This window comes from Salmo trutta, chromosome 3, assembly GCF_901001165.1.
Source record: "Salmo trutta chromosome 3, fSalTru1.1, whole genome shotgun sequence".
In the NCBI taxonomy this organism is placed as follows: Eukaryota; Metazoa; Chordata; class Actinopteri; order Salmoniformes; family Salmonidae; genus Salmo; species Salmo trutta.
The window spans coordinates 36,204,820-36,226,285 of record NC_042959.1 but is presented as its reverse complement, the minus strand read 5'-3'; the positions used below and the strand labels follow the sequence as shown (position 1 = coordinate 36,226,285).

Below are 21,466 nucleotides of genomic sequence, written 5' to 3'. Positions count from 1 at the left end.
AAGATGGACGTCTCATTCAGTCATGTTCAGTGATGTGCTAATTTGAGTAAGATGTCAAACCTGTCAGGAATACAGATTACATTCGCTTAAAGCACCATGTCGGAATTTCTCTATTCCCCAGTCGCCAATCATATTCTAAAAGAAGATGTTCCCATGGTAACACAGCCAGATCTGTCACTATACTGTCAGATGCATGTTTTATAACTTTAAAAAAATAAAAACGTAACTAAAATAAAATGTATATAAAAAAAAATACCTTTTTACATTAGGACAAAGGACCGCTATAATCTCAAGAGACAATAATGAAATACTAAATGCAAAGCGACACAGAAATACGTGGTTTATTGATATCATACTGGAGAGACACCTACGGATGTATCTGTAAGCAGTGTTGAATCTAGCTGCTAATCTAATTATGGCGTGATAATAAGCAGCTACCCACACATGGGAATGCATAACATATATCTTCTACAATGTATATATACCACATCCCGTGTGTGTGTGTATTCATGCCAATGTTCTGACAGGGGATGTCTTGTTCTGAGGGATGACTGTGTGGAGAATGAAGGATGATATTTTTGTTTTCGACAATAAACACTCTAGATAAGGTTTGGATGACAGTCAACAGAAACCCAGCAGATAAGGTTTGGCACAGAGGCATATGGATAACAGTGACAAATAACACTTCATATACTGTAGATGGTATTATCGGTTGAGGCTTTATGGCTGAGTGACATTGGTGATAGAGTTCTAGGTAGAGAGGCCTAAAAGCCTTGTGAATAGAAAGAATAGAAAGCCACATTTCTGACGTCAAAGGATGCAGCCTGAAAACCCCGTTGAGCTTTCATTTCCAGGATGAGAAGTATTCAGAGGAATCTTCAAATGGACAGAAGGGCTTAATAAGACCTGAGTAAACAGAACTGGGGGGAATTTGAATGGAATCTGCTGCTACAATACAGAACAGCACATCAGGGTACACAGGCTAAAGAGGAAACAGCAGAAGAGGTTGGGGGGGGGGGGGGGGTAATCTCACAGAAATGTAGCTGTGCCTAGACATACATATCATAATCACACACAAGTCTCTCACTGCGTTCATCGCCTTCTCTTCTCACTCACTCTTTCTGCATTTCTCTCTCTCTCTATCCTGTGGAAGGATCTACAGCTGCAGTACATCACCTCATATGGTTTCCCTAGCTACAGTATGGTTCTTTATATGCTGTTCAGTAGAAAGATGCCCAGACAGCTCTTACAGAATACGTCTCCTCTCTCCCTCCAAGGCCTCTTGCGTTAACAGGGCCTGCTCCCATGCTAACAGCCCTCCTCAATTACACTCCATCAAGCAACAGTCTGCACTAAACCACTGAGCTCTCCCCTCACCACCACCCTGACGCTTTATTATTTAAAACACGAGGATCCGAGTTGCCATAGAGGCCCCTTAGTCGTCATGGCTACAAACAACTGCGTAGATGTAAGGAGCGGGAGGACGGGTGAGGAGGTGCCTGAAGGCCTCAGAGAGGTTAACCTCTGCAGGGCTGAACTTTCCATCTTCATAAAGAAGTCACTGGCCTCTGAATAAGAGGTTAAAGGAGAGAGGTCAGCTTGAAATTGTTTAAAAGACACTAGAAGGTCAAACTGTAACGTCAGAAGCAGTGATAAGGGTGAAGATGAACATTTCTGTCATTCTAGCTGCACGTCTCCTTCCGAAGTCGCTGGTCTCTAAGAGACAGGCCAGTTCAGAACCTTGGACAGGGCTATGTGCTTTGCTGGACTCAGCTGAGCCACCAAGACCAGAATGTATTCTCTCTGTTTTTCTACAGTAATTGAAGTGACTGAAGACTATGCTCGATGTGTAGGCTTGAAGGCCAAAAGGGTGATTTACATAGGACAGATAAGTCTACAGTTCTACCAAGCTGACTAAATTACAGAGGAGACTCCAAAGTAGATCCGCGTCTATCCCATGGCCACGTCGATAGAATCTTGCAGATCTATTCCAAAGTCCTAATTCTATAAAGCATTCTAGGTCAACCCATGATTCCTCTCACTACTGCACTGCAAATGATCTGATCATTGCCGCTGACCTGACCTGAGTTGAGCTGAGGTGAGTTAAGGGAAAATATCGATCCATTATATGGCTGTTTCCTGTGATCTAGGATCAGTGTCCCTGATAAAGACTGGGTTGACCCTGCCCTGCAGCTGAAGCAGAGGAGGATCTAACACTGGATCACTGATCAATACTGGATCGATAGGTGTGATCTGATGCTGGAAACCGTGTTTTAACCCTAAATCGGAGGGAAGGGAGAAGCTGGCGGTTAAAGAGAGAATGTGTCCTGATAGCTCTTTGTCCTTCATTGGACAAGTAGGGTCCTATCAACCATTCATGGATTTTAAAAAGAGAAACAAACCGAGCACCTACAGTGCTAGAAAAAGGATACTGTGATTCAGATTAGGTTTGGAAGATGATGGAAGCAATTCCTGCCTGTTACATTTTTGCTGACGACAAGGTACACCACCCATTGAAATCACACTTTCCATATAAAATAGCTAATAGCCCCATCTGGTGGTCAAATGTTCCATAGCAACATCTGTGTGTGTGTGTGTGTGTGTGTGTGTGTGTGTGTGTGTGTGTGTGTGTGTGTAGGTGGCTATGGCTTACCTCCAGAACTCAGCTCTCTAGCCTGCAGTGAGTAAGGTGCATTAACACAAACTGTACTAAAAGCATTCAGTTCTAATTAAATGTTTCTCTTTGCCAATGTTTAAGTGACTCATAATAGGGAAGCTGTATCTCTATCTCTGCTTCTGTCTCCAACCTCATTTCTCTCTGTAGTTAAACTGTAAAATAAACCCTCTTCTACTTATCACATTTTCACTTTACTGTAAACCAACCTCTGTCTAAATTCCCTCTCTCCCACTCTGTATACTCAGGGTAAAATCTATAGTCTAGGAGTTGTGAGACCGTATGATTCGTTTCCTGTACGGTATGTCGGTAGCCGCCCACTGGTTCTGAGTACGCTCTGTGTGAGCGTGTGCGTGTGAGTACCCTCCATAGATCAGCTGAATGGCCTGGGCTAAACTGTGGGGTGACTGACCACCATCACTCTCCTCACACTGTTAAATGCGCCTGACACTTGGTTCACTGCATCCCACAGCATTAGCATGGACAGGTGCCATAAACCAAGAGAGTGTGGGAGTGAGAAAGGGGGAGGGGATAGAGAGAGAAACAAACAGGGAAGTAGAAACAGATTGACTGAGATAGAGAAACTACCATATCTATTGGGTGAAATACCAGTGTGCAATCACAGCAGCAAGATTTGTGACCTGTTGCCACAAGAAAAGGGGAACTGAGTGTCAATTGACACGGTGACGTGTAAGCCAGGCCAGAAGTGTGCCAGCATTTGTGCCATTGTACCCCGGTAAAAGGGGAGTTTCTAACCCTGTATGCTCCAATCAGGAAGCATTGCCTGGCAACCACTTTCATTCCTCTCCGGTGTCGGGGGGTTTATTGCAGTGTGTGTGCCCACATACAGTATCTATTTTTGTGGTTGTAGCTAGTTCTGAATGTGTGTGTCTTCAGGAATGAGCCAGGCTGAGTTACACTCTGGTCACTCCCTCAGGAGCTGTTATGGTGCAACAGCTGAAGTCAGGGCTGCTTAAAGACACACACACACACACACACACACACACACAGCTGCTGAGTGAGAGCTGCAGTCCTTTCCTCAGACGGCCACAGTACTCCTGCTACCTGCCGCCCACCAGCCGCGTCAAGGACACCGAGGAGAACCAGGCAGGGGGTCCTACACACACTTCCCTCCCAAGGACGCGGCACTCCTTCCAGGGGACAGCCAGCAGGGACCCTCCCTTACACCTCCAGACACTTACAACCAGACCTCTCCTTGACTAAACTGACAGCAGAGCAAGGTTTCACTACTGCACCCCTCGAACCCTCAGCGCCCCCCCCCCCCTCACCGTGCCGGACCCCCCTAGGGTGAGGTAGTGACATGGAGCTGCCCTGCCTGCCCACCGAAACCCCCACCACAGCCAGCTCCTGCTCCACCGACCCCCTGTACGACAACTGTCTACCCCATGCCGGGAGAGGGAGGGATAGAGGGTTTAGGGAGATGGAGAAGGAGAGAAAAAGGGAAAGTGGGGGACTTTGCAACCCTGCTGTAACCGGAATCCTTCACCCCTCCTCCCCCCCTGGCCTGGCCCCAGCTGCAGCTGTGGTTCCCACACTGGGAAGGGGGAGAGATGGAAGAGGAGGGGAGAGAGGGGCTGGCGTGCTGCCAGCTCACAGTCACTGCAGCTGGGGAGGCCTGGGAAGGCAGGGCTGGGACATGGGGACAAACAGAGGAGAGAGAGGACGAGAGAGAGGAGGAGGGAATAAGGGAGTGCAGGAGGTGGAGAGCGTTCGGCATCAGCAGAGCCCCAGCCCGAGCCACAGCGACGGAGACACACACGAGAGCGCTCTTTCCGTCTACGACAACCTCCACACCGTGACCCCCACCGAGGACGCTGCCATGGAAACCACTGTGACCTTCCCCACGCCCCAGCGCTTCCTGAGGATCCCGGTGCCGGTCTCGGTGTTGATGGAGGATGGAGGGGTCAGCGGGGAGAGTAGCTCCTGGTCTTCCTGTGAAATCCTCCTTGCAGGGAGCAGCGCCAGCAATGGACCAGACCAGTACCAAGACCTGGACCCAGAACTGGACTTTAACCAGGACGAGCCCACGTTCCAACTCCAGCCATTGATCCAACCACAACCCCATCGACCAGATAACTTCTCCCATCTCCAGCCCCTTGTCCCACCTCTACAGGCTTCTGACGCCCATCCAGTAGAGCCTCTCCAGCCTTCTGGTCCTATCCCTGTCCCTGGGGCCCGGGTTCCCCCTCCCCTGCCCTTGGCCGACCCCTCAGCCAGCGCCCTCCGCAGCCTCCTCACCAGCCTCCAGCAGCAGATAGCCAGGCAGAGGGAGGAGTATGAGGAACGCATACACAGGTAAGAACTTCATATCATCATCATCATCATCATCATCATCATCATCATCTAATGTGCACACATATAATAATAATTTAAAAAAAGATGGTGACAAGCACATTTTGGCTTGCTTTTGGAGTGACATGATTTCTCTGTGTACTTTCAGTGATGAGTTGCAAAGGCTTTCTATCCAGATATAACCCCCCCCCCCCCCATCCTGTTTACTGACAGAGATCAGTCATGGAATATTCCACAAACATTTTCCTGCATTCTCTTCTATATTTATTTGACATGTCATTAGTACGCACACAAGGAATGAATGCCATATTAAAAAAAAAAAAAAAACACCGGAATTCAAAACCGACAATTACACACTTCATGAAATTGTTTTCTTCGGGTGGAGTAATATTATGCCTAAAAACACAATGAGGCCATGACTGTCTTATAGAAATTGAGGCTGTTTGTGTAGCGGTGGATGGAAAAAGAGCTATAGAAAGGGTCTGGGCTAACCTAGACACTAACACATACCTCACTAGTACTGATATAGACAGACGGGATGCCTGGTCAAATTGAGACTAACTGGCCATACAACTAAAATTAGGAGCATACAGTACACAGGGACAATGATGTCTGACTGTCACATAGGCTAATTCATCACCCTTAACCCTAACCTAAACCCAAGATGGATGCCCTCAAAGGGTACTCGATCGAGGTGTTGGCTCAGGACCTCTCTCTTCCTTACCCTTTTCGCTCTCCTCCTCCTGTCCCACTTACCCTCTCTCCTTCGAACACTTAAGGAAATAGAATTGAGATTCTCCCTGATCCCTCACGCCTTCGCCTCGCCATTTCAAGAGGCGAGAGGATGCAATGAACCAAGGAAATGCAATTAAGATTCTCACTAACAGTCTGGAACAGAGGAGTGAGGTGCTACAGGGAGAGGTGTTTGACCTGAGGACTAACCTGGCTCAGCAGAGTTACTGTCCCCCCCACATTTTCCTAACCTTCTCTCTCCCCTCCCCCTCCCAGTCTGGAAGAGAGGAACGAGGCTCTCCAGGTAGAGGTGCTTGACCTGAGGGCTAACCTGGCTCAGCAGAGGCGGTGGTACTCTGTGGTCCAGGCTAAGATCTTGGAGTCAGAGAGGGGCCGGGCTGCAGCAGACCTCCGAAACGCAGCCCTGCAGAGGGAGATGGAGCAGTTCTTTGACACCTTCGGAGAGCTCAACAACGAGGCCAAGAAGACGGAGAAAATCGTCAGGAGTTTCTGACACTGACCTTTGGCTGAGGGGTGTGTACTGTATGTATGGGAGGGAATGAAGTATGTATGGTGAGATTGGAAGTGATAAGACACAACTCTGTCTTTAAGACTATTTACACAATCTTTAAGGCCAGTTGGAGAGGAAACATTCGAGTATGAAGCCTTCAGGAATTCTAATGGATTATGGAAAGGTTAATTATCATAAATGTGCATATTCATAAGCTACAGTATATTGTCCATGGATTCAGACCACGGGCTCATACACCTTTATCTTGCGTCATGTTTGCCTCATCTTTGATGATTATATCACACCTCTCTATTAGCACTTTCTAGTGCTGGGTCGGGATCTGGAACAGCCGATTTGCCAGTTCGGTGGGGAAGTGCAAGAGGCGCTCACACATCTAGAAGGTTCTGAACTGGTATCGATGTACAGTACCTCTGCATTTACAGCAATTAACATCACATTCTTTGAGTTGTCCACTTTTAATTGATGGGGAAGGACAACATGAAGGCAAAGTGGTATTGTGAAACAGATGCCATTGCAGACAGTACATTATGAAAATAAAAGGAAATGAACAAGATAAACCATGAAATGTACAGTTTGTACACAGTGAATATTTTAAACATGGTACACACACACCTCAGTCCTTATCAAATAGGATGTAAAGAGGGAGCTGGACACTCCTCTGGTCATTTAAGGCATGATGAATGAATAAGGCTGTCATGGTTTGAAAGGAAAACAAATATGGGGTACAGTCCTCATCTGACTACATTATGTCTGTTTGTGCATATCCATCATTCAACAGAGTTACTTTTCATCAAACTCTGTTTAGTTCTATGCTCAGAGTTCTGCTCCAGAACTTCAAGGTCCAGAATCACACTAGGTATTGGACAGTTATGTGACATGTCCACATTCCAAACCAACAGCTGTGCCCCACCACTGTGAGTGTCCTTCAGGTCCATATAGGCATTCATCTACTAATGTGGTTGTGCTTGTCTTGAAGGAGCAAAATCCATTAGAGGAACGATGAGAGGACAGCATGGTACCGATATAGCACACACACGAGAAAAGTACAGTGCATGTGCCGCCATGCAAGTTGAACAACAATTGTTAAGTTGCTACATCTCTAGATACTAAATTTCAATATATGTTTTATGTCATGATTTCTCCCAAACGATTTCCAGTACTGATGGAATGGTTTAGAATAAGAGGCCCCATGCATTTGATCATCAATAAAACGTTTCACAAGGGTCTTGTTTTGTATGGGTCAAACATCGTCAGTGGTGTGCAACATTTAGCAAAGAACTCAAACTAAAAACACACGGACCTGTTTTTTGTACTCTCAAAATGTACAGGATAATGATATTTCAATATACACATTGTACCTTATGGCATACGGGTTGATTGTACTATATGAAGATGTTTCTATGGGTACATTGAATGTCTAATAAACAAATATGCCTAGCTACATATCTACGTGCATTATCAGAGCTTTAGCTTGATACTATTACATACAGTACATTTATAAGGAAATAAAACCTTAACATTGAAACCACAGCCACCCCTGGAGGTCAGGAGGAGTAACAGCTCCAAGCCACATCACTCAAGACAATTAAAACACTATACTCACAGGCACCACTCTCACTTGTTCTCAACACTGCTACCTAACTAAAACAATCTAAAAAAAAAATGTGATTAGTGGTTGCTCATCAGATGAACATTTGATGGTTTGATAATGTGATCAGAGCCTTGTTTGTGTCGCTGTAGCATGCAGCTGCTCAAATCTAATGATACTCCTGTCTTTAGGTTAAAATCTTTGTAACCTTAATTGAAAACAAAAACAATTTAAAAAAAAGGTAGGCAAAGTAAATATCAAGTCCCTTGCCAAGAATTCTCAAGACAGATTCAAAATGGAAGAATATTACAGAATACTTCAAATATTAATAAAAAGATTATTAACCCAATATAGATATTGTAACTTGCGCCTCTTACAGTCAGAAAAATAAGGTTTAGGATAGAATTGAAACACTGCTCTGGGGTTACAGCTAAACTATACGTGTCCAAGATCACACAATTTTTCTTTAGAAAAATAGACCTATGCATGGAAGTTAGAGGAAAAAAAAAAGAAGACGGAAAGAAATATAAAGAGGTGAGCGAGACAAAGCAAGCTAGAAAATAGAAACGTATACACTTCCTGGTGCGATCTCATTGGCTCTCGTCCAGGTGTCCAGTGAGTGTGTCAATGCTGCTGCTGTCAGTGTCTGAGGCCAGGGTTTGCTCTGTTGACATGGACGAGATGTCATTGGCCGAGGACGACTGGGAGGCCAACCCCGTCATTGCCTCTATCACAAAGACAGACAAACACAGAGACAGACACAGAGACAAAAAATATAATAGGGTTTATACGGTATGTGTAATGCAGTGGTCACCAACCTTTTCCGAGTCAAGATCACTTTCGCAGTCAAAAAGCAAGCCGAGATCTACTGTTCAGTTAAAAAAATTTTTTTTTTTTTTAAAATGGCTTAATTCTTTAACAACCTAATAAAAACAGTTCTGTAGGAACAGTAGGCCTAATACATCACAACATATTGGCTAAATGCTTAGCAATATTGTTCTTCTCAGACCATATTATATTTCAAAACTCAAGCTTTGATAATAAAATAGATCAGTTGGTGTAGCACTTGTGAGGCACAGCTGAGCATTAATTGAAATCATTCGCTTTTTTATTTTACTGGGGAGGGGGGGGTCAAATCACGACGTCAGTGATCTTCAGGTCGGAGCTCTAGAAAAGATGCCCGAGTTTCCGAATTGAAATTCAGAGTTGGATGACTGTTCAAAACAATGTTTCCCCAGACGGATCAAATTATTTTCCCCCCGACTTCCCAATTGTCTTGAACGCACTGAAGTCAGAAGTAGGACATTTCCGAGTTCCCAGTTGTTTTGAACACATTAGTCTCAGCGGAGGGAGGGAGAGAGCAGCAGAGGGTCCGCCTCTCACGGTCCCTGCTCTCTCCTTCCTTTCCTCTGGTGAGACTGACCAGAGAGAGGGGACCGTCTTCCATCTGATGGCGAATCTCGAGTCGCACCTCATGTGACAAACATTTTATTTGATCTGCCTCATGCACAAATTCATGTTGTTCCTATGACCAGAGAAAGTGAAATAATAATAAATTAGACATGACGAGCTGCTAATAACAATAATAATTTTAAAAAGCATAGCTACTAATTCATTGCAGCTGCAGCGCGAGTGGACATAGGGAGAAGCGCATTTTATGTTTTGTAATAGTGTTGAATAAAAACTTAAAGACATGAACTCACAAAAAAAACTAATTAACAGTCTCTCTCTGGTCATGGTTTTAAAAGTCATGAAATGTCACGTAGGCTAGTATCAAACGTTGTGGCCGGGGGAAGCTGTTGGCACGGTGATTTAAGCTATCCGATTGGCCAGCGCAGTAGGCGCACTCCCTTTAGCCGGTCCACCGGGAAGGCGGAGTTTGTCTTTTTAGACAAATGAAATGGTTCCAAATGGGTAAACTTTGCCTACCCAGTGTGCAGGGATTCTGAATCAAGTACACCTTCCGCCAACATAAAATAAATAAAAGAACGCAACCTTTTGTACAGAAATGTTTGGTGATCGATGAGGAATGCCTTGAAGACCAACGAGTTGATCGCGATTCACAGGTTAGTGACCACTGGTCTACTATATACACACACCAGGTAGGGATGGACATTTAAATATCACTATTCAAATAATACCATGAGCCAATTTATTTTTAATAAAAAAATAAGTTAGACTCTTGAACAATCAGAATGACGCATAATGCCACAACAGCAGTTGTTTTCAGGGTGGTATTCTCCAGTGTTTTTGGCTAACAGTAGCCTAGGCTAACAGCAACAGTGAAAGAGAAGTCTGACGTTCCCCATAATAGAACTGATTCTGTTTCAAAAGGTGTTTTGCATTGATCTGTGTCAGGTCTTATGCACCGTCTGTTGGTGCGCGACTATAGGCTAACTGCTATTTGAAGTGAGGAAAATAGCATACCATTGTCAGAGCCAACCAGTGGGCTAAATGCGCTATTATAGTAAAATGCTTTTTCATGTAAATGCAACCCATAGCCCATGTGAGAGAAAATTTGCTTTAAATTCAAACAAAATCATTTTATGCATCCTCAGAACTGTAGGCTACATTTACCGTTGGCAACAGTAAACAATTTACTTTCAAAACCATCTGAAGCAGCAGTAGCTCAATGCATGTACATAAACACTACATTTTTGTAGTTATATTTAATTAAGATTTTCAAGTGGCATTGTATATCCTTGTGTGTAACAATTTTTCATTGTTAAAATAGGCCCATTTTGTGTTGTTGTTTTGAATACTAATGTTCATTTGGATATTAGAATATGCGAATAACCATGCCCATCCCTAATACCTGGCAGGGTCCACCAGGGTTGGGGTCAATTCCATTTTAATTAGACATTTCAATTCAATTCTTGAAGTGGAGAAGTTACGTTGAATTCAAATTTGAATTTCAACAACCTTCAAGTTACGGAATTTAATTGGAATTAGACTGTTAGAATTTCAATTTTTTTATCTTGGAATTCAATATTTGTACATTTCCCAGTTGATGGAATCAACGCACTTAGTATCAAAAATGGACAGCAGGATTGGTTTAAAAACATTTAAACTTTTATTTCCATTATAGCTAGGCTGTCTGAACAGTGACATGATCAGGCTGAAAGCCTGAGGGATATGAATTCTAATTGGAATTATTGGGGATAATATTGAATTGGGAATGTCATTCTTGGAATTTACTTAACATTAAAATTGAGAGGAGTTGAATTCTCTCTGAATTCAAAGACTGTAATTCAAGTTCAATCGAATTTGTGCAATTAACCCCAACCCTGGGGCCCGGTCCACTAACATTCACCACTGTGTCACAGAAACAGTCACAACAGACCTAGAGGACTTGTTATATAGTACATTAAGATGTGATCTTGTATCTGTGTATTGTGTAAAGAGTTACCTGACTCTTCTTTCATCACTCCATTCTTGTTCCTCTCCTCCCAGTCTATCAATTCTTCATAAATGAGCTCTGAGGAGAAAGAGTGATTCATTTCATCCCTGTACAGTCATCTACACTGTGTGTGTGTGTGTGATAATGTACTGTATCAGAACAGGTGAGAGTTCTGTCCCTAGAGGGAGCCACCCCCTACCTTTCCACTGTTCGATGCTGTGTTCTCTCTCCTCTAGCTGCTTGTCACAGATCTGTGGGGGAGGCTATTAGATACAACATAGACAACACAGTGACACACATATCAGACCAAACAAATGTATTCCCCATATATACACACTTTAGCGAAATACATTTAAACTCAGTTCACAATTCCTGACATTTAATCCTAGTAAAAATTCCCTGTCTTAGGTCAGTTAGGATCACCACTTTATTTTAAGAATATGAAATGTCAGAATAATAGTACAGCAAATTATTTATTTCAGCTTTTATTTCTTTCATCACATTCCCAGTGGGCCAGAAGTTTACATACTCAATTAGTATTTGGTAGCATTGCCTTTAAATTGTTTAACTTGGGTCAAACGTTACGGGTAGCCTTCCACAAGCTTCCCACAATAAGTTGGGTGAATTTTGGCCCATTCCTCCTGACAGAGCTGGTGTAACTGAGTCAGGTTTCTGGGCCTCCTTGCTCACACATTTTCTATATGATTGAGGTCAGGGATTGTGATGGCCACCCCAATACCTTGACCTTGTTGTCTTTAAGCCATTTTGCCACAACTTTGGAAGTATGCTTTGGGTCATTGTCCATTTTGAAGACCCATTTGCGACAAAGCTTTAACATCCTGACTGTCTTGAGATGTTGCTTCAATATATCCACATCATTTTCCTGCCTCATGATGTCATCTATTTTGTGAAGTGCACCAGTCCCTCCTGCAGCAAAGCACCCCCACAACATGATGCTGCCACCCCCGTGCTTCACAGTTGGGATGGTGTTCTTCGACTTGCAAGCCTCCCCATTTTTACTCCAAACATGATGATGGTCATTATGGCCAAACAGTTCTATTTTTGTTTCATCAGACCAGAGGACATTTCTCCAAAAATGACGATCTTCGTCCCCATGTGAAGTTGCAAACCGTAGCCTGGCTTTATGGCGGTTTTAGAGCTGTGGCTTCTTCCTTGCTGAGCGGTCTTTCAGGTTCTGTCGATATAGGACTCGTTTTACTGTGGATAGAGATACCGTTGTACCCGTTTCCTCCAGCATTTCCAAAGGTCCTTTGCTGTTGTTCTGGGATTGATTTGCACTTTTCGCACCACAGTACGTTCATCTCTAGGAGACAGAACACGTCTCCTTCCTGAGCGGTATGACGCCTGTGTGGCCCCATGGTGTTTATACTTGCGTACTATTGTTTGTACAGATGAACGTGGTACCTTCAGGCGTTTGGAAATTGCTCCCAAGGATGAACCAGACTTGTGGAGGTCTACATTTTTTTCTCTGACTTTGCTGATTTTTGATTTTCCCATGATGTCACGCAAAGAGGCACTGAGTTTGAAGGTAGACCTTGAAATACATCCACAGGTACACCTCCAATTGACTCAAATTATGTAAATTAACCTAATCAGAAGCTTCTAAAGCCATGACATTGTTTTCGGGAATTTTCCAAGCTGTTTAAAGGCACAGTCAACTTAGTGTATGTAAACTTCTGACCCACTGGAATTGTGATACAGTGAAATAATCTATGTAAACAATTGTTTGAAAAATTACTTGCGTCATGCACAAAGTAGATGTCCTAACCGACTTGCCAAAACTATTGTTTGTTAACAAGAAATTTCTGGAGTGGTTGAAAAACAAGTTAATGAGTCCAACCTAAGTGTATGTAAATTTCCGACTTCAACTGTATACATCTCTCAAAAATGTGGAACAATCCACTCACCGCATCTGCCTCTCCTGGATCGTACCACACATGGATATACGGGTGATTCAGGGCCTCTTCCACAGAGATGCGGCTCTCGGGATCGATCACCAGCATTTTGGACAGCAGGTCCCGAGCTTGACCCGCTGTCATGGAAATGAGAGAATGGCACATTCACTGCACTGTTTCTACAGCAACCAAGACTATCTTGACATTTCATTAAGATAGACCCCGTGGTCTCTATGCGACCGCTTAAGCCCACACAAGGTGTTAGATAAGAATACTGATCCAGCTTTCAACTAGATCGATTTGATACAGCAACACACATATCGCTGGATAGTGTTCTTCACTCCTGCTCTACAATGCGAGCGATATTTTATTCCAGCCCAGCACTAACACACAGGTTTCAACTTATCCATTCATCACTATGGCCTTGGTCAGCTGAATCTGGTGTCAGTGATGGGCTAGAGCAAAAGCCTGCGATACTAGAGCCCTCCAGGACCAATAACTAAAATAAAAGTCAAAAAACATAGGGTCAGTGGGGAGATATCTTACTCTTGAGTCTGTCGTGTTCGGAATCAGAGGGGAAGGCCCAGTCAGGAAATAGTTCCGCGAAGTTGACCCCTGGGTATTGAGGCTTGTTCATCACATAGTTCCTCACAGTCTCCATCAGCCGGTTCATAAACTCCATGGAGGGAGTACCCAGCACCTCAATCACCTTGTTCCACTGGTCTATGTCTGGACAGGCACCACAGTTAAGGAGAACATGGGTGTGTACTACATCAACTAAAAATGTGTGAAGAAGACAGACAGGACAGACAGAGCCCAATCCCATTAGAAAAGGTGAAACAGGCAGCCAGTATAAATGCTAATAGGAGTCATCCCAGTTCTTCTTTCATTATCAAGGGAGGTGACGTCACTGGTTGAGGAAAAACACAATGTGGTCTCAATCATCCATGTGGATCTAACCAAACAGCAAGCCAAAGTATAAATACTTATGGAGACAATGGAAGAATCAAGAGGAGTGAGATATAGAAGGAAAAAAAAGAGAGGGTGGGAGAGAGATGGATGAAGGATACGGTCGGTGCCCTGGAAGATAACGTTGCCCTTCACCATTTCTCCCATGATGCACCCCACTGACCAGATGTCCACTGGGAACAGGAAGAAATCGAAAACACAATGTTCAAACATGGTTGGTTGTCTTTATAACACAAATCATCAAAATCATAGAAAGACATATGGCGGTGGTTAAATTATATGTTAATGGAAGAATAATGCTTTAGAGTTATGAAATGGTTCAAATGCAGGATTAGGGACATACTCCAGGCTGTTTCCATTCAGAGAGCACTCATTAGGATGGGAAGGACAGACTAACTAACTTCAAACACAGCCTTTCAGGCTCCTCTCACATGCTTAGAAGCACTGCTTATCAGTTCACACAGCCGTTTCGGTTTCCCGATTTGCAAGTCGAGGATGAAATAACGTGTGTCCTTACTGGACACTTTGAAGACGTTAGAATAACTGTCCACATTTACTTTTCCTCAGACAAGACGAGTAAGGAACAGCAAAACCACCAGCGTATGCATAGGTGGCTCTTGAGTTTCAGCACATTTTTACCAGAAAAATGCACCTTTAAAATAAAGCATTGAATACATAATCGCATTTACAGACTTATGTAAGATAGCCTACTATGCATAATGGGATGAGTAGATTGGGCATCATAATTTAGGCTAATAATATAACTCGGTCACAGTTCGCAAAAAATAAAAAATGTTTAAAAAAAGACCGAACGTGTATATCGTCGAGTCCTGGGCTACATCAGATACGTTTATTCTTTCTTTGCACGGGAAAAACACATTTCATGCAATTCTACTACGCTTTATATGGACTGGAGACATAAGCAGAATCTTTTTTTAATACAACAAATTACAGGGTAGCCTACTCTGCTGACACTGAAACAGATAAATAAAAACAACGTTGTCCATATAATAGGCCTATGAGAAGGGGGAGACGCAAATAGAATATGACGTCCATCTAAACCGGAGGAGGAAATAATTGTCCAAAAACAAACTTAAGTGGCACTGACTGAACAATGAGAAAGAGTGAACACGCGCTGTGCGCACTCTCCGCTGGTGCAAATATGATAAGCTATAGGCCTACTGTTCAATTAGGTTGAGAATTTGGTTACTAAAAGACAGATGTTCATTGTCTTCTCTTTACAGCAATAGCCATTTTGTTTTCCAAACTATGTTTTATTTCTGTATAGACAGGAGTAGGCTAATTAGGCTATATAATTTAAGTAACTTAGGGAAAGCTTAGATTCCCCTAGCCTTATGGATGCGTCACCTATGAGCCTGTCAATCTACTATTCCCATAGTAGAAAAGTTTACTGTTCTATTGGCCAGCTTGTCGAGAAATAAATAGCCCAGTCAGTCTCTGGGACAGTTGTGGGAAGATAGATCCCAAATTCATACAACCACTAGGCCTAGGCTATATAAAAATAATGTTGAAAAGCAATGAAGATGCAACAGATCATAACATTTAGCTTAAAATGTAAAGTATTATTTCTTAACATAATTAGCGCAGTAATGTGCACAAGGCATTTGGCTACCTGGACAATGGAAGGAAATGTAAAACCTATAGAACATGAGATAAATAGGCTTCTGGTTTCAATGGCATATGCCCAGGCTACTTTGAAGCAAGGTAAAACATGCCTCATAATATGTAGTAAAATGTTCAGGTTTTGAACAATTAAGTAGCTATACATTTTCAAAATGCATACTGATTCCAGCTCATTGCAAAGTGGTGTGTGACGCGCTGATGAAGCCTGACTTCCGTTGCCAATGCATTTAAATACTGAATGGGAAGCGCGCTTCAATTACCAGCTGAAGAATAAAAATAGCAATTTTTAAATCGTGGTCACAACTATTTTTAACACGTGATTGCATTGAGAATTGTTGGAAATAATAAAAATCGCTGTCAAGACAGATTTTCCGCTCAAAGGCACTGTATCTATAACGAAAATACTCACGTACCAATTAAATTCCACTAAATTACGCAAATTAACCCATAGACCGATAAGCATGACTGGTCAAATGTATTTACGTCAACAAATAGGCAGTGGCGTAAAGTACTTAAGTAAAAATAGTTTAAAGTACTACTTAAATCATTTTTGGGGGAGGGGGTGTATCTGTACTTTACTATTTTTGACAACTTTTACTTGACTACATTTTCTTCAGTAATGAACTTTTTACTCCATACATTTTCCCTGGCACCCAAAAGTACTCATTAAATTGTGAATACAGGAAAATGGTGCAATTCACACATCCCTGGTCATCCCTGGTCATCCCTACTGCATCTTATCTGGCAGACTCACTAAACACAAATGCTTCATTTGTAAATTATGTCTGAGTGTTGGAGTGTGCCCCTGGCTATCCGTAAATTAATCGGTTTGGTTTGCTTAATAAGGAATGTAAAATTATTTATACTTTTGATACTTAAGTATATTTTAGCAATTACATTTACTTTTGATATTTAAGTATACTTAAAACCAGATACCTTAATTGAAAATTGAGTTAAAGTAGCTTTACTTTTACTCAAGTATGACAATTGTGTACTTTCCACCACTGCAAACAGTCAAAAAAAGCATTATTTTGCAATTGGATTTTTTTTCTCCCAGACAATAGCCTGCCGCCAATTGTGCTTACTAACATTTTTTTAAATAAAATAAGGCCAAAAGCCGGATATTTCTGGATAACACAAACCCTGATGTGTACGAGTGTGTGTAGCTGGTACAATAGGATGTGATGTGGTCAGGGCGTGGATAGTAATTGCTTTGGACTGTGTGCCTTTAACAAATGTTCTTAAACCCCTCCCCCTTTCCTGTATTTCAGCCCTGATGACGACTTGAGGTATTTTCCTTTGATAAGGTCAATAGGAAACTTCTAATGCACTGGAAAAATATGCCTTAACTTCCTACACAGGAAGTAGGTTTGACTACTATACATCGATAAACAAAAACATAAATGGAATACCATTCACTATGTAACACTGCTACATACAAATTCTCATATCAGAGTGATGTGTTATAAGTGGAACGAACACGCACGCTCTCACACGCACAAAGGATACAGTCTTTTCCAGGGAAGAGGATTTTGTGTGCAATCATCTCAGCCATGATGCATCCAACAGACCACAGGTCAACTGCAGAGCAGCACAGAACCGTCAACAACCATCATCAATATAAACATGATCAGTCACTGTTATCTAATCTTGATCAGCCACCACAACAGTTTAGTTCCATCCAACCCTTCAAGGTCCTTGGACACACCAAACATGACCAACAGCACTCCATTTTAAAACCAACCCACTGTGATGGACATTTATGTTTGTTCTTCTCTAATAACCAATTTCTGTGTTCTGTTTGATGCTTTTCTATAAACCAATTTCTGTGTTCATGCAAGTGACTGATTGATAGGGAGGATTCGTTCAGTATCTGCAATTTGGCAGTACGCCCAGAACCTTGTTTAGAGAAAGGGATATTGCAGTTTCAAGGTCTCAGCTTAGAGAGAAGAAGCCTTGTGAGGTATTGGTCTGTCACATGAATTAAGCAAACATTAATTATGAATAAGCTAAAATCATGCAAATATAACTTGTTAGTATATAAGGGAACTAACAGGACTGCCTAGTTAGAGCTCCTAATCGACATGAGTACTTGGTGCATTAAGTTTGTTGGAACCTCTCCAGTGCACTGATGATAAACAATGATTCATTTAAAGATTGAATTAGAGTATCCCTGTGTAAGAATTTCCAGTGGGGGTCTGCGAGAAAAACCAGTGGCGCATTTTATGAAGCCTGAGGGTAAATTCCCATGTGACCAAAAGATGAGACCTGCCCAGACCCTTACTGTGAGCTGTCCAGGTGGAGACATCATCCGCGAACAATTGAGGGACGGCAACTGATTTCAATAAGTCCATTTAAATGAATCTGAATAAAAATATGAAAAATAAAATCAAGGTGAATAACACATACAAAAAGTACCCATAGTCTTATAGAGAGAAGGCTATTCACTAGTTTTATGAGAACTCTAGCACGAGGGCATAATGGTACCATGGAAAGCCCCACTAAGAGCTATCTATAGGCATTTATAAGAAAAGTCTACGTGGTCTGCAGCCACTACAAATAACATGGTGTTTTTGAATACGTGGTGTTATTAAATATGTACGGAAGATACATATTGTGCAAAGCAAGTAAAAAGAGAATTGTTGAAGATGCACAAGAGTAAATAGGCAAATTGATTTTCTTCACATGCCTGCCTGTAAAAAGGGGATAAAAAGATGTTGGAAATGATTGACAGTTAACCTCAATCCATTTGGATTTTCCACACATCAAGTGATGTGTATTGCTGTGGTCTTTTCATTGTTCTTGCTCTTGTCTTGCTTCAATAACACATATCACCAGATTGGGTCTGTTGGATGGTTGGGATTTCTCCTTTAGGATTAGCCCTCTAACTCCCTGACCTGTAACTCTGCAGTGAGTTCACCAAGATGATAGGGGAGTATAAGCCAATTTAAAAAAAAAAAAAAAAAAAAAGTGAAAATTATATATATATATAAATAACTCAGCAAAAAAAGAAAACGTCCTCACTGTCAACTGCGTTTATTTTCAGCAAACTTAACATGTGTAAATACACTGCTCAAAAAAATAAAGGGAACACTTAAACAACACAATGTAACTCCAGGTCAATCACACTTCTGTGAAATCAAACTGTCCACTTAGGAAGCAACACTGATTGACAATACATTTTACATGCTGTTGTGCAAATGGAATAGACAACAGGTGGAAATTATTAGCAAGACACCCCCAATAAAGGAGTGGTTCTGCAGGTGGGGACCACAGACCACTTCTCAGTTCCTATGCTTCCTGGCTGATGTTCTGGTCACTTTTGAATGCTGGCGGTGCTTTCACTCTAGTGGTAGCATGAGACGGAGTCTACAACCCACACAAGTGGCTCAGGTAGCGCAGCTCATCCAGGATGGCACATCAACGCGAGCTGTGGCAAGAAGGTTTGCTGTGTCTGTCAGCGTAGTGTCCAGAGCATGGAGGCGCTACCAGGAGACAGGCCAGTACATCAGAAGACGTTGAGGAGGCCGTAGGAGGGCAACAACCCAGCAGCAGGACCGCTACCTCCGCCTTTGTGCAAGGAGGAGCAGGAGAAGCACTGCCAGAGCCCTGCAAAATGACCTCCAGCAGGCCACAAATGTGCATGTGTCTGGTCAAACGGTCAGAAACAGACTCCATGAGGGTGGTATGAGGGCCCGACATCCACAGGTGGGGGTTGTGCTTAAAGCCCAACACCGTGCAGGACGTGACTGCCATTAGGTACCGAGATGAGATCCTCAGACCCCTTGTGAGACCATGTGCGGTTGGCCCTGGGTTCCTCCTAATGCAAGACAATGCTAGACCTCATGTGGCTGGAGTGTGTCAGCAGTTCCTGCAAGAGGAAGGCATTGATGCTATGGACTGGCCCGCCCGTTCCCCAGACCTGAATCCAATTGAGCACATCTGGGACATCATGTCTCGCTCCATCCACCAACGCCACGTTGCACCACAGACTGTCCAGGAGTTGGCGGATGCTTTAGTCCAGGTCTGGGAGGATATCCCTCAGGAGACCATCCGCCACCTCATCAGGAGCATGTCCAGGCGTTGTAGGGAGGTCATACAGGCACGTGGAGGCCACACACACACTACTGAGCCTCATTTTGAGTTGTTTAACCTCTTACATCTAGACGTTCCGCTAGCGGAACACCACTCCAATATCCAATGATAAGGCGTGGCGCGAAATACAAACAACTCGAAAATCCGAAAACTTCAATTTTTCAAACATATGACTATTTTACACCATTTTAAAGATAAGACTCTACTTTATCTAACCACACTGTCCGATTTCAAAAAGGCTTTACAACGAAAGCAAAACATTAGATTATGTCAGCAGAGTACCCAGCCAGAAATAATCAGACACCCATTTTTCAAGCTAGCATATAATGTCACAAAAACCAAAACCACAGCTAAATGCAGCACTAACCTTTGATGATCTTCATCAGATGACACTCCTAGGACATTATGTTATACAATACATGCATGTTTTGTTCAATCAAGTTCATATTTATATCAAAAAACAGCTTTTTACATTAGCATGTTTTGTTCAGAACTAGCATACCCACCGAAAACTTCCGGTGAATTTACTAAATTACTCACGATAAACGTTCACAAAAAACAAATTATTTTAAGAATTATAGATACAGAACTCCTTTATGCAATCGCGGTGTCCGATTTTAAAATAGCTTTTCGGTGAAAGCACATTTTGCAATATTCTGAGTAGATAGCTCGCCATCACGGGCTAGCCAATTTGACACCCACCAAGTTTGGTACTCACCAAACTCAGATTAACTATGAGAAAAATTGGATTACCTTTGCCGTTCTTCGTCAGAATGCACTCCCAGGACTTCTACTTCAACAACAAATGTTGGTTTGGTTCCAAATAATCCATAGTTATATCCAAATAGCGGCGTTTTGTTCGTGCGTTCAAGACACTATCCGAAGGGTAACGAAGGGTGACGCGCATCGTGACAAAAAAATTCAAAATATTCCATTACCGTACTTCGAAGCATGTCAAACGCTGTATAAAATCAATTTATGCGATTTTTCTCGTAAAAAAGCGATAATATTCCGACCGGGAGACGTCCTTTCCGTTCAAAGACTCAAAATCTAAAATGGACTCTTCACGTGCACACGCACACCAGTCTCATTGTTCTCAGATCGACCACTTACCAAATGCGCTACTGTTTTTCAGCCATGGACAGCAGAGTCATCATTCAACGTTCTGGCGCCTTCTGAGAGCCTATGGGAGCGTTAGAAAGTGTCACGTTACAGCAGAGATCCTTTGTTTTGGATAGAGATGACAAAGAAGGCCAAGAAATGGTCAGACAGGGTACTTCCTGTACAGAATCTTCTCAGGTTTTGGCCTGCCATTTGAGTTCTGTTATACTCACAGACACCATTCAAACAGTTTTAGAAACTTATGAGTGTTTTCTATCCAAAGCTACTAATTATATGCATATTCTAGATTCTGGGCACGAGTAATAACCAGATTAAATCGGGTACGTTTTTTTATAAGGCCGTGAAAATACTGCCCCCTATCCATAACAAGTTAAAGGACATTACATCAAAGTTGGATCAGCCTGTAGTGTGGTTATCCACTTAAATTTTGAGTGTGACTCCAAATCCAGACCTAAATGGGTTGATAAAAATAATCAATGGA

At 42.6% G+C, this 21,466-nt stretch overlaps 2 protein-coding genes across 5 annotated transcripts in view; one reads left to right on the top strand and one right to left on the bottom strand.

The window, feature by feature from the left end:
- Positions 1-3,684: 3,684 nt before the first annotated feature.
- LOC115174542 (rho GTPase-activating protein 24-like) lies at positions 3,685-6,804 on the top strand. Its single transcript, XM_029733183.1, has 2 exons — positions 3,685-4,990; positions 5,996-6,804. Exons 1-2 carry the CDS (start codon positions 3,996-3,998, stop codon positions 6,231-6,233), a joined length of 1,233 nt encoding a protein of 410 aa, XP_029589043.1. The 5' UTR covers positions 3,685-3,995; the 3' UTR covers positions 6,234-6,804.
- LOC115174527 (mitogen-activated protein kinase 9) overlaps positions 6,691-21,466 on the bottom strand; it is a 36,528-nt gene continuing 21,752 nt past the window's right edge. The window contains exons 7-12 of one of the 4 annotated variants that reach the window (XM_029733159.1): positions 17,278-17,349; positions 13,702-13,884; positions 13,168-13,292; positions 11,439-11,502; positions 11,249-11,317; positions 6,691-8,566 (exon numbers count right to left, since the gene is read on the bottom strand). In XM_029733159.1, coding sequence (XP_029589019.1) covers positions 8,430-8,566; positions 11,249-11,317; positions 11,439-11,502; positions 13,168-13,292; positions 13,702-13,884; positions 17,278-17,349 — 650 coding nt within the window. In that variant the 3' untranslated portion in view covers positions 6,691-8,429. Of the gene's footprint in view, positions 8,567-11,248; positions 11,318-11,438; positions 11,503-13,167; positions 13,293-13,701; positions 13,885-14,225; positions 14,298-17,277; positions 17,350-21,466 lie in introns of all 4 variants that reach the window. The other 3 variants (XM_029733149.1, XM_029733169.1, XM_029733141.1) reach the window with 3 other exon arrangements.

Bases quoted from the DNA above. Each gene is read 5' to 3' on its own strand.
- LOC115174542 (XM_029733183.1), top strand. From the start codon at position 3,996: ATGGAGCTGCCCTGCCTGCCCACCGAAACCCCCACCACAGCCAGCTCC. The intron at 4,991-5,995 runs GTAAGAACTTCA...TCCCCCTCCCAG, and splicing joins TATGAGGAACGCATACACAG to TCTGGAAGAGAGGAACGAGG.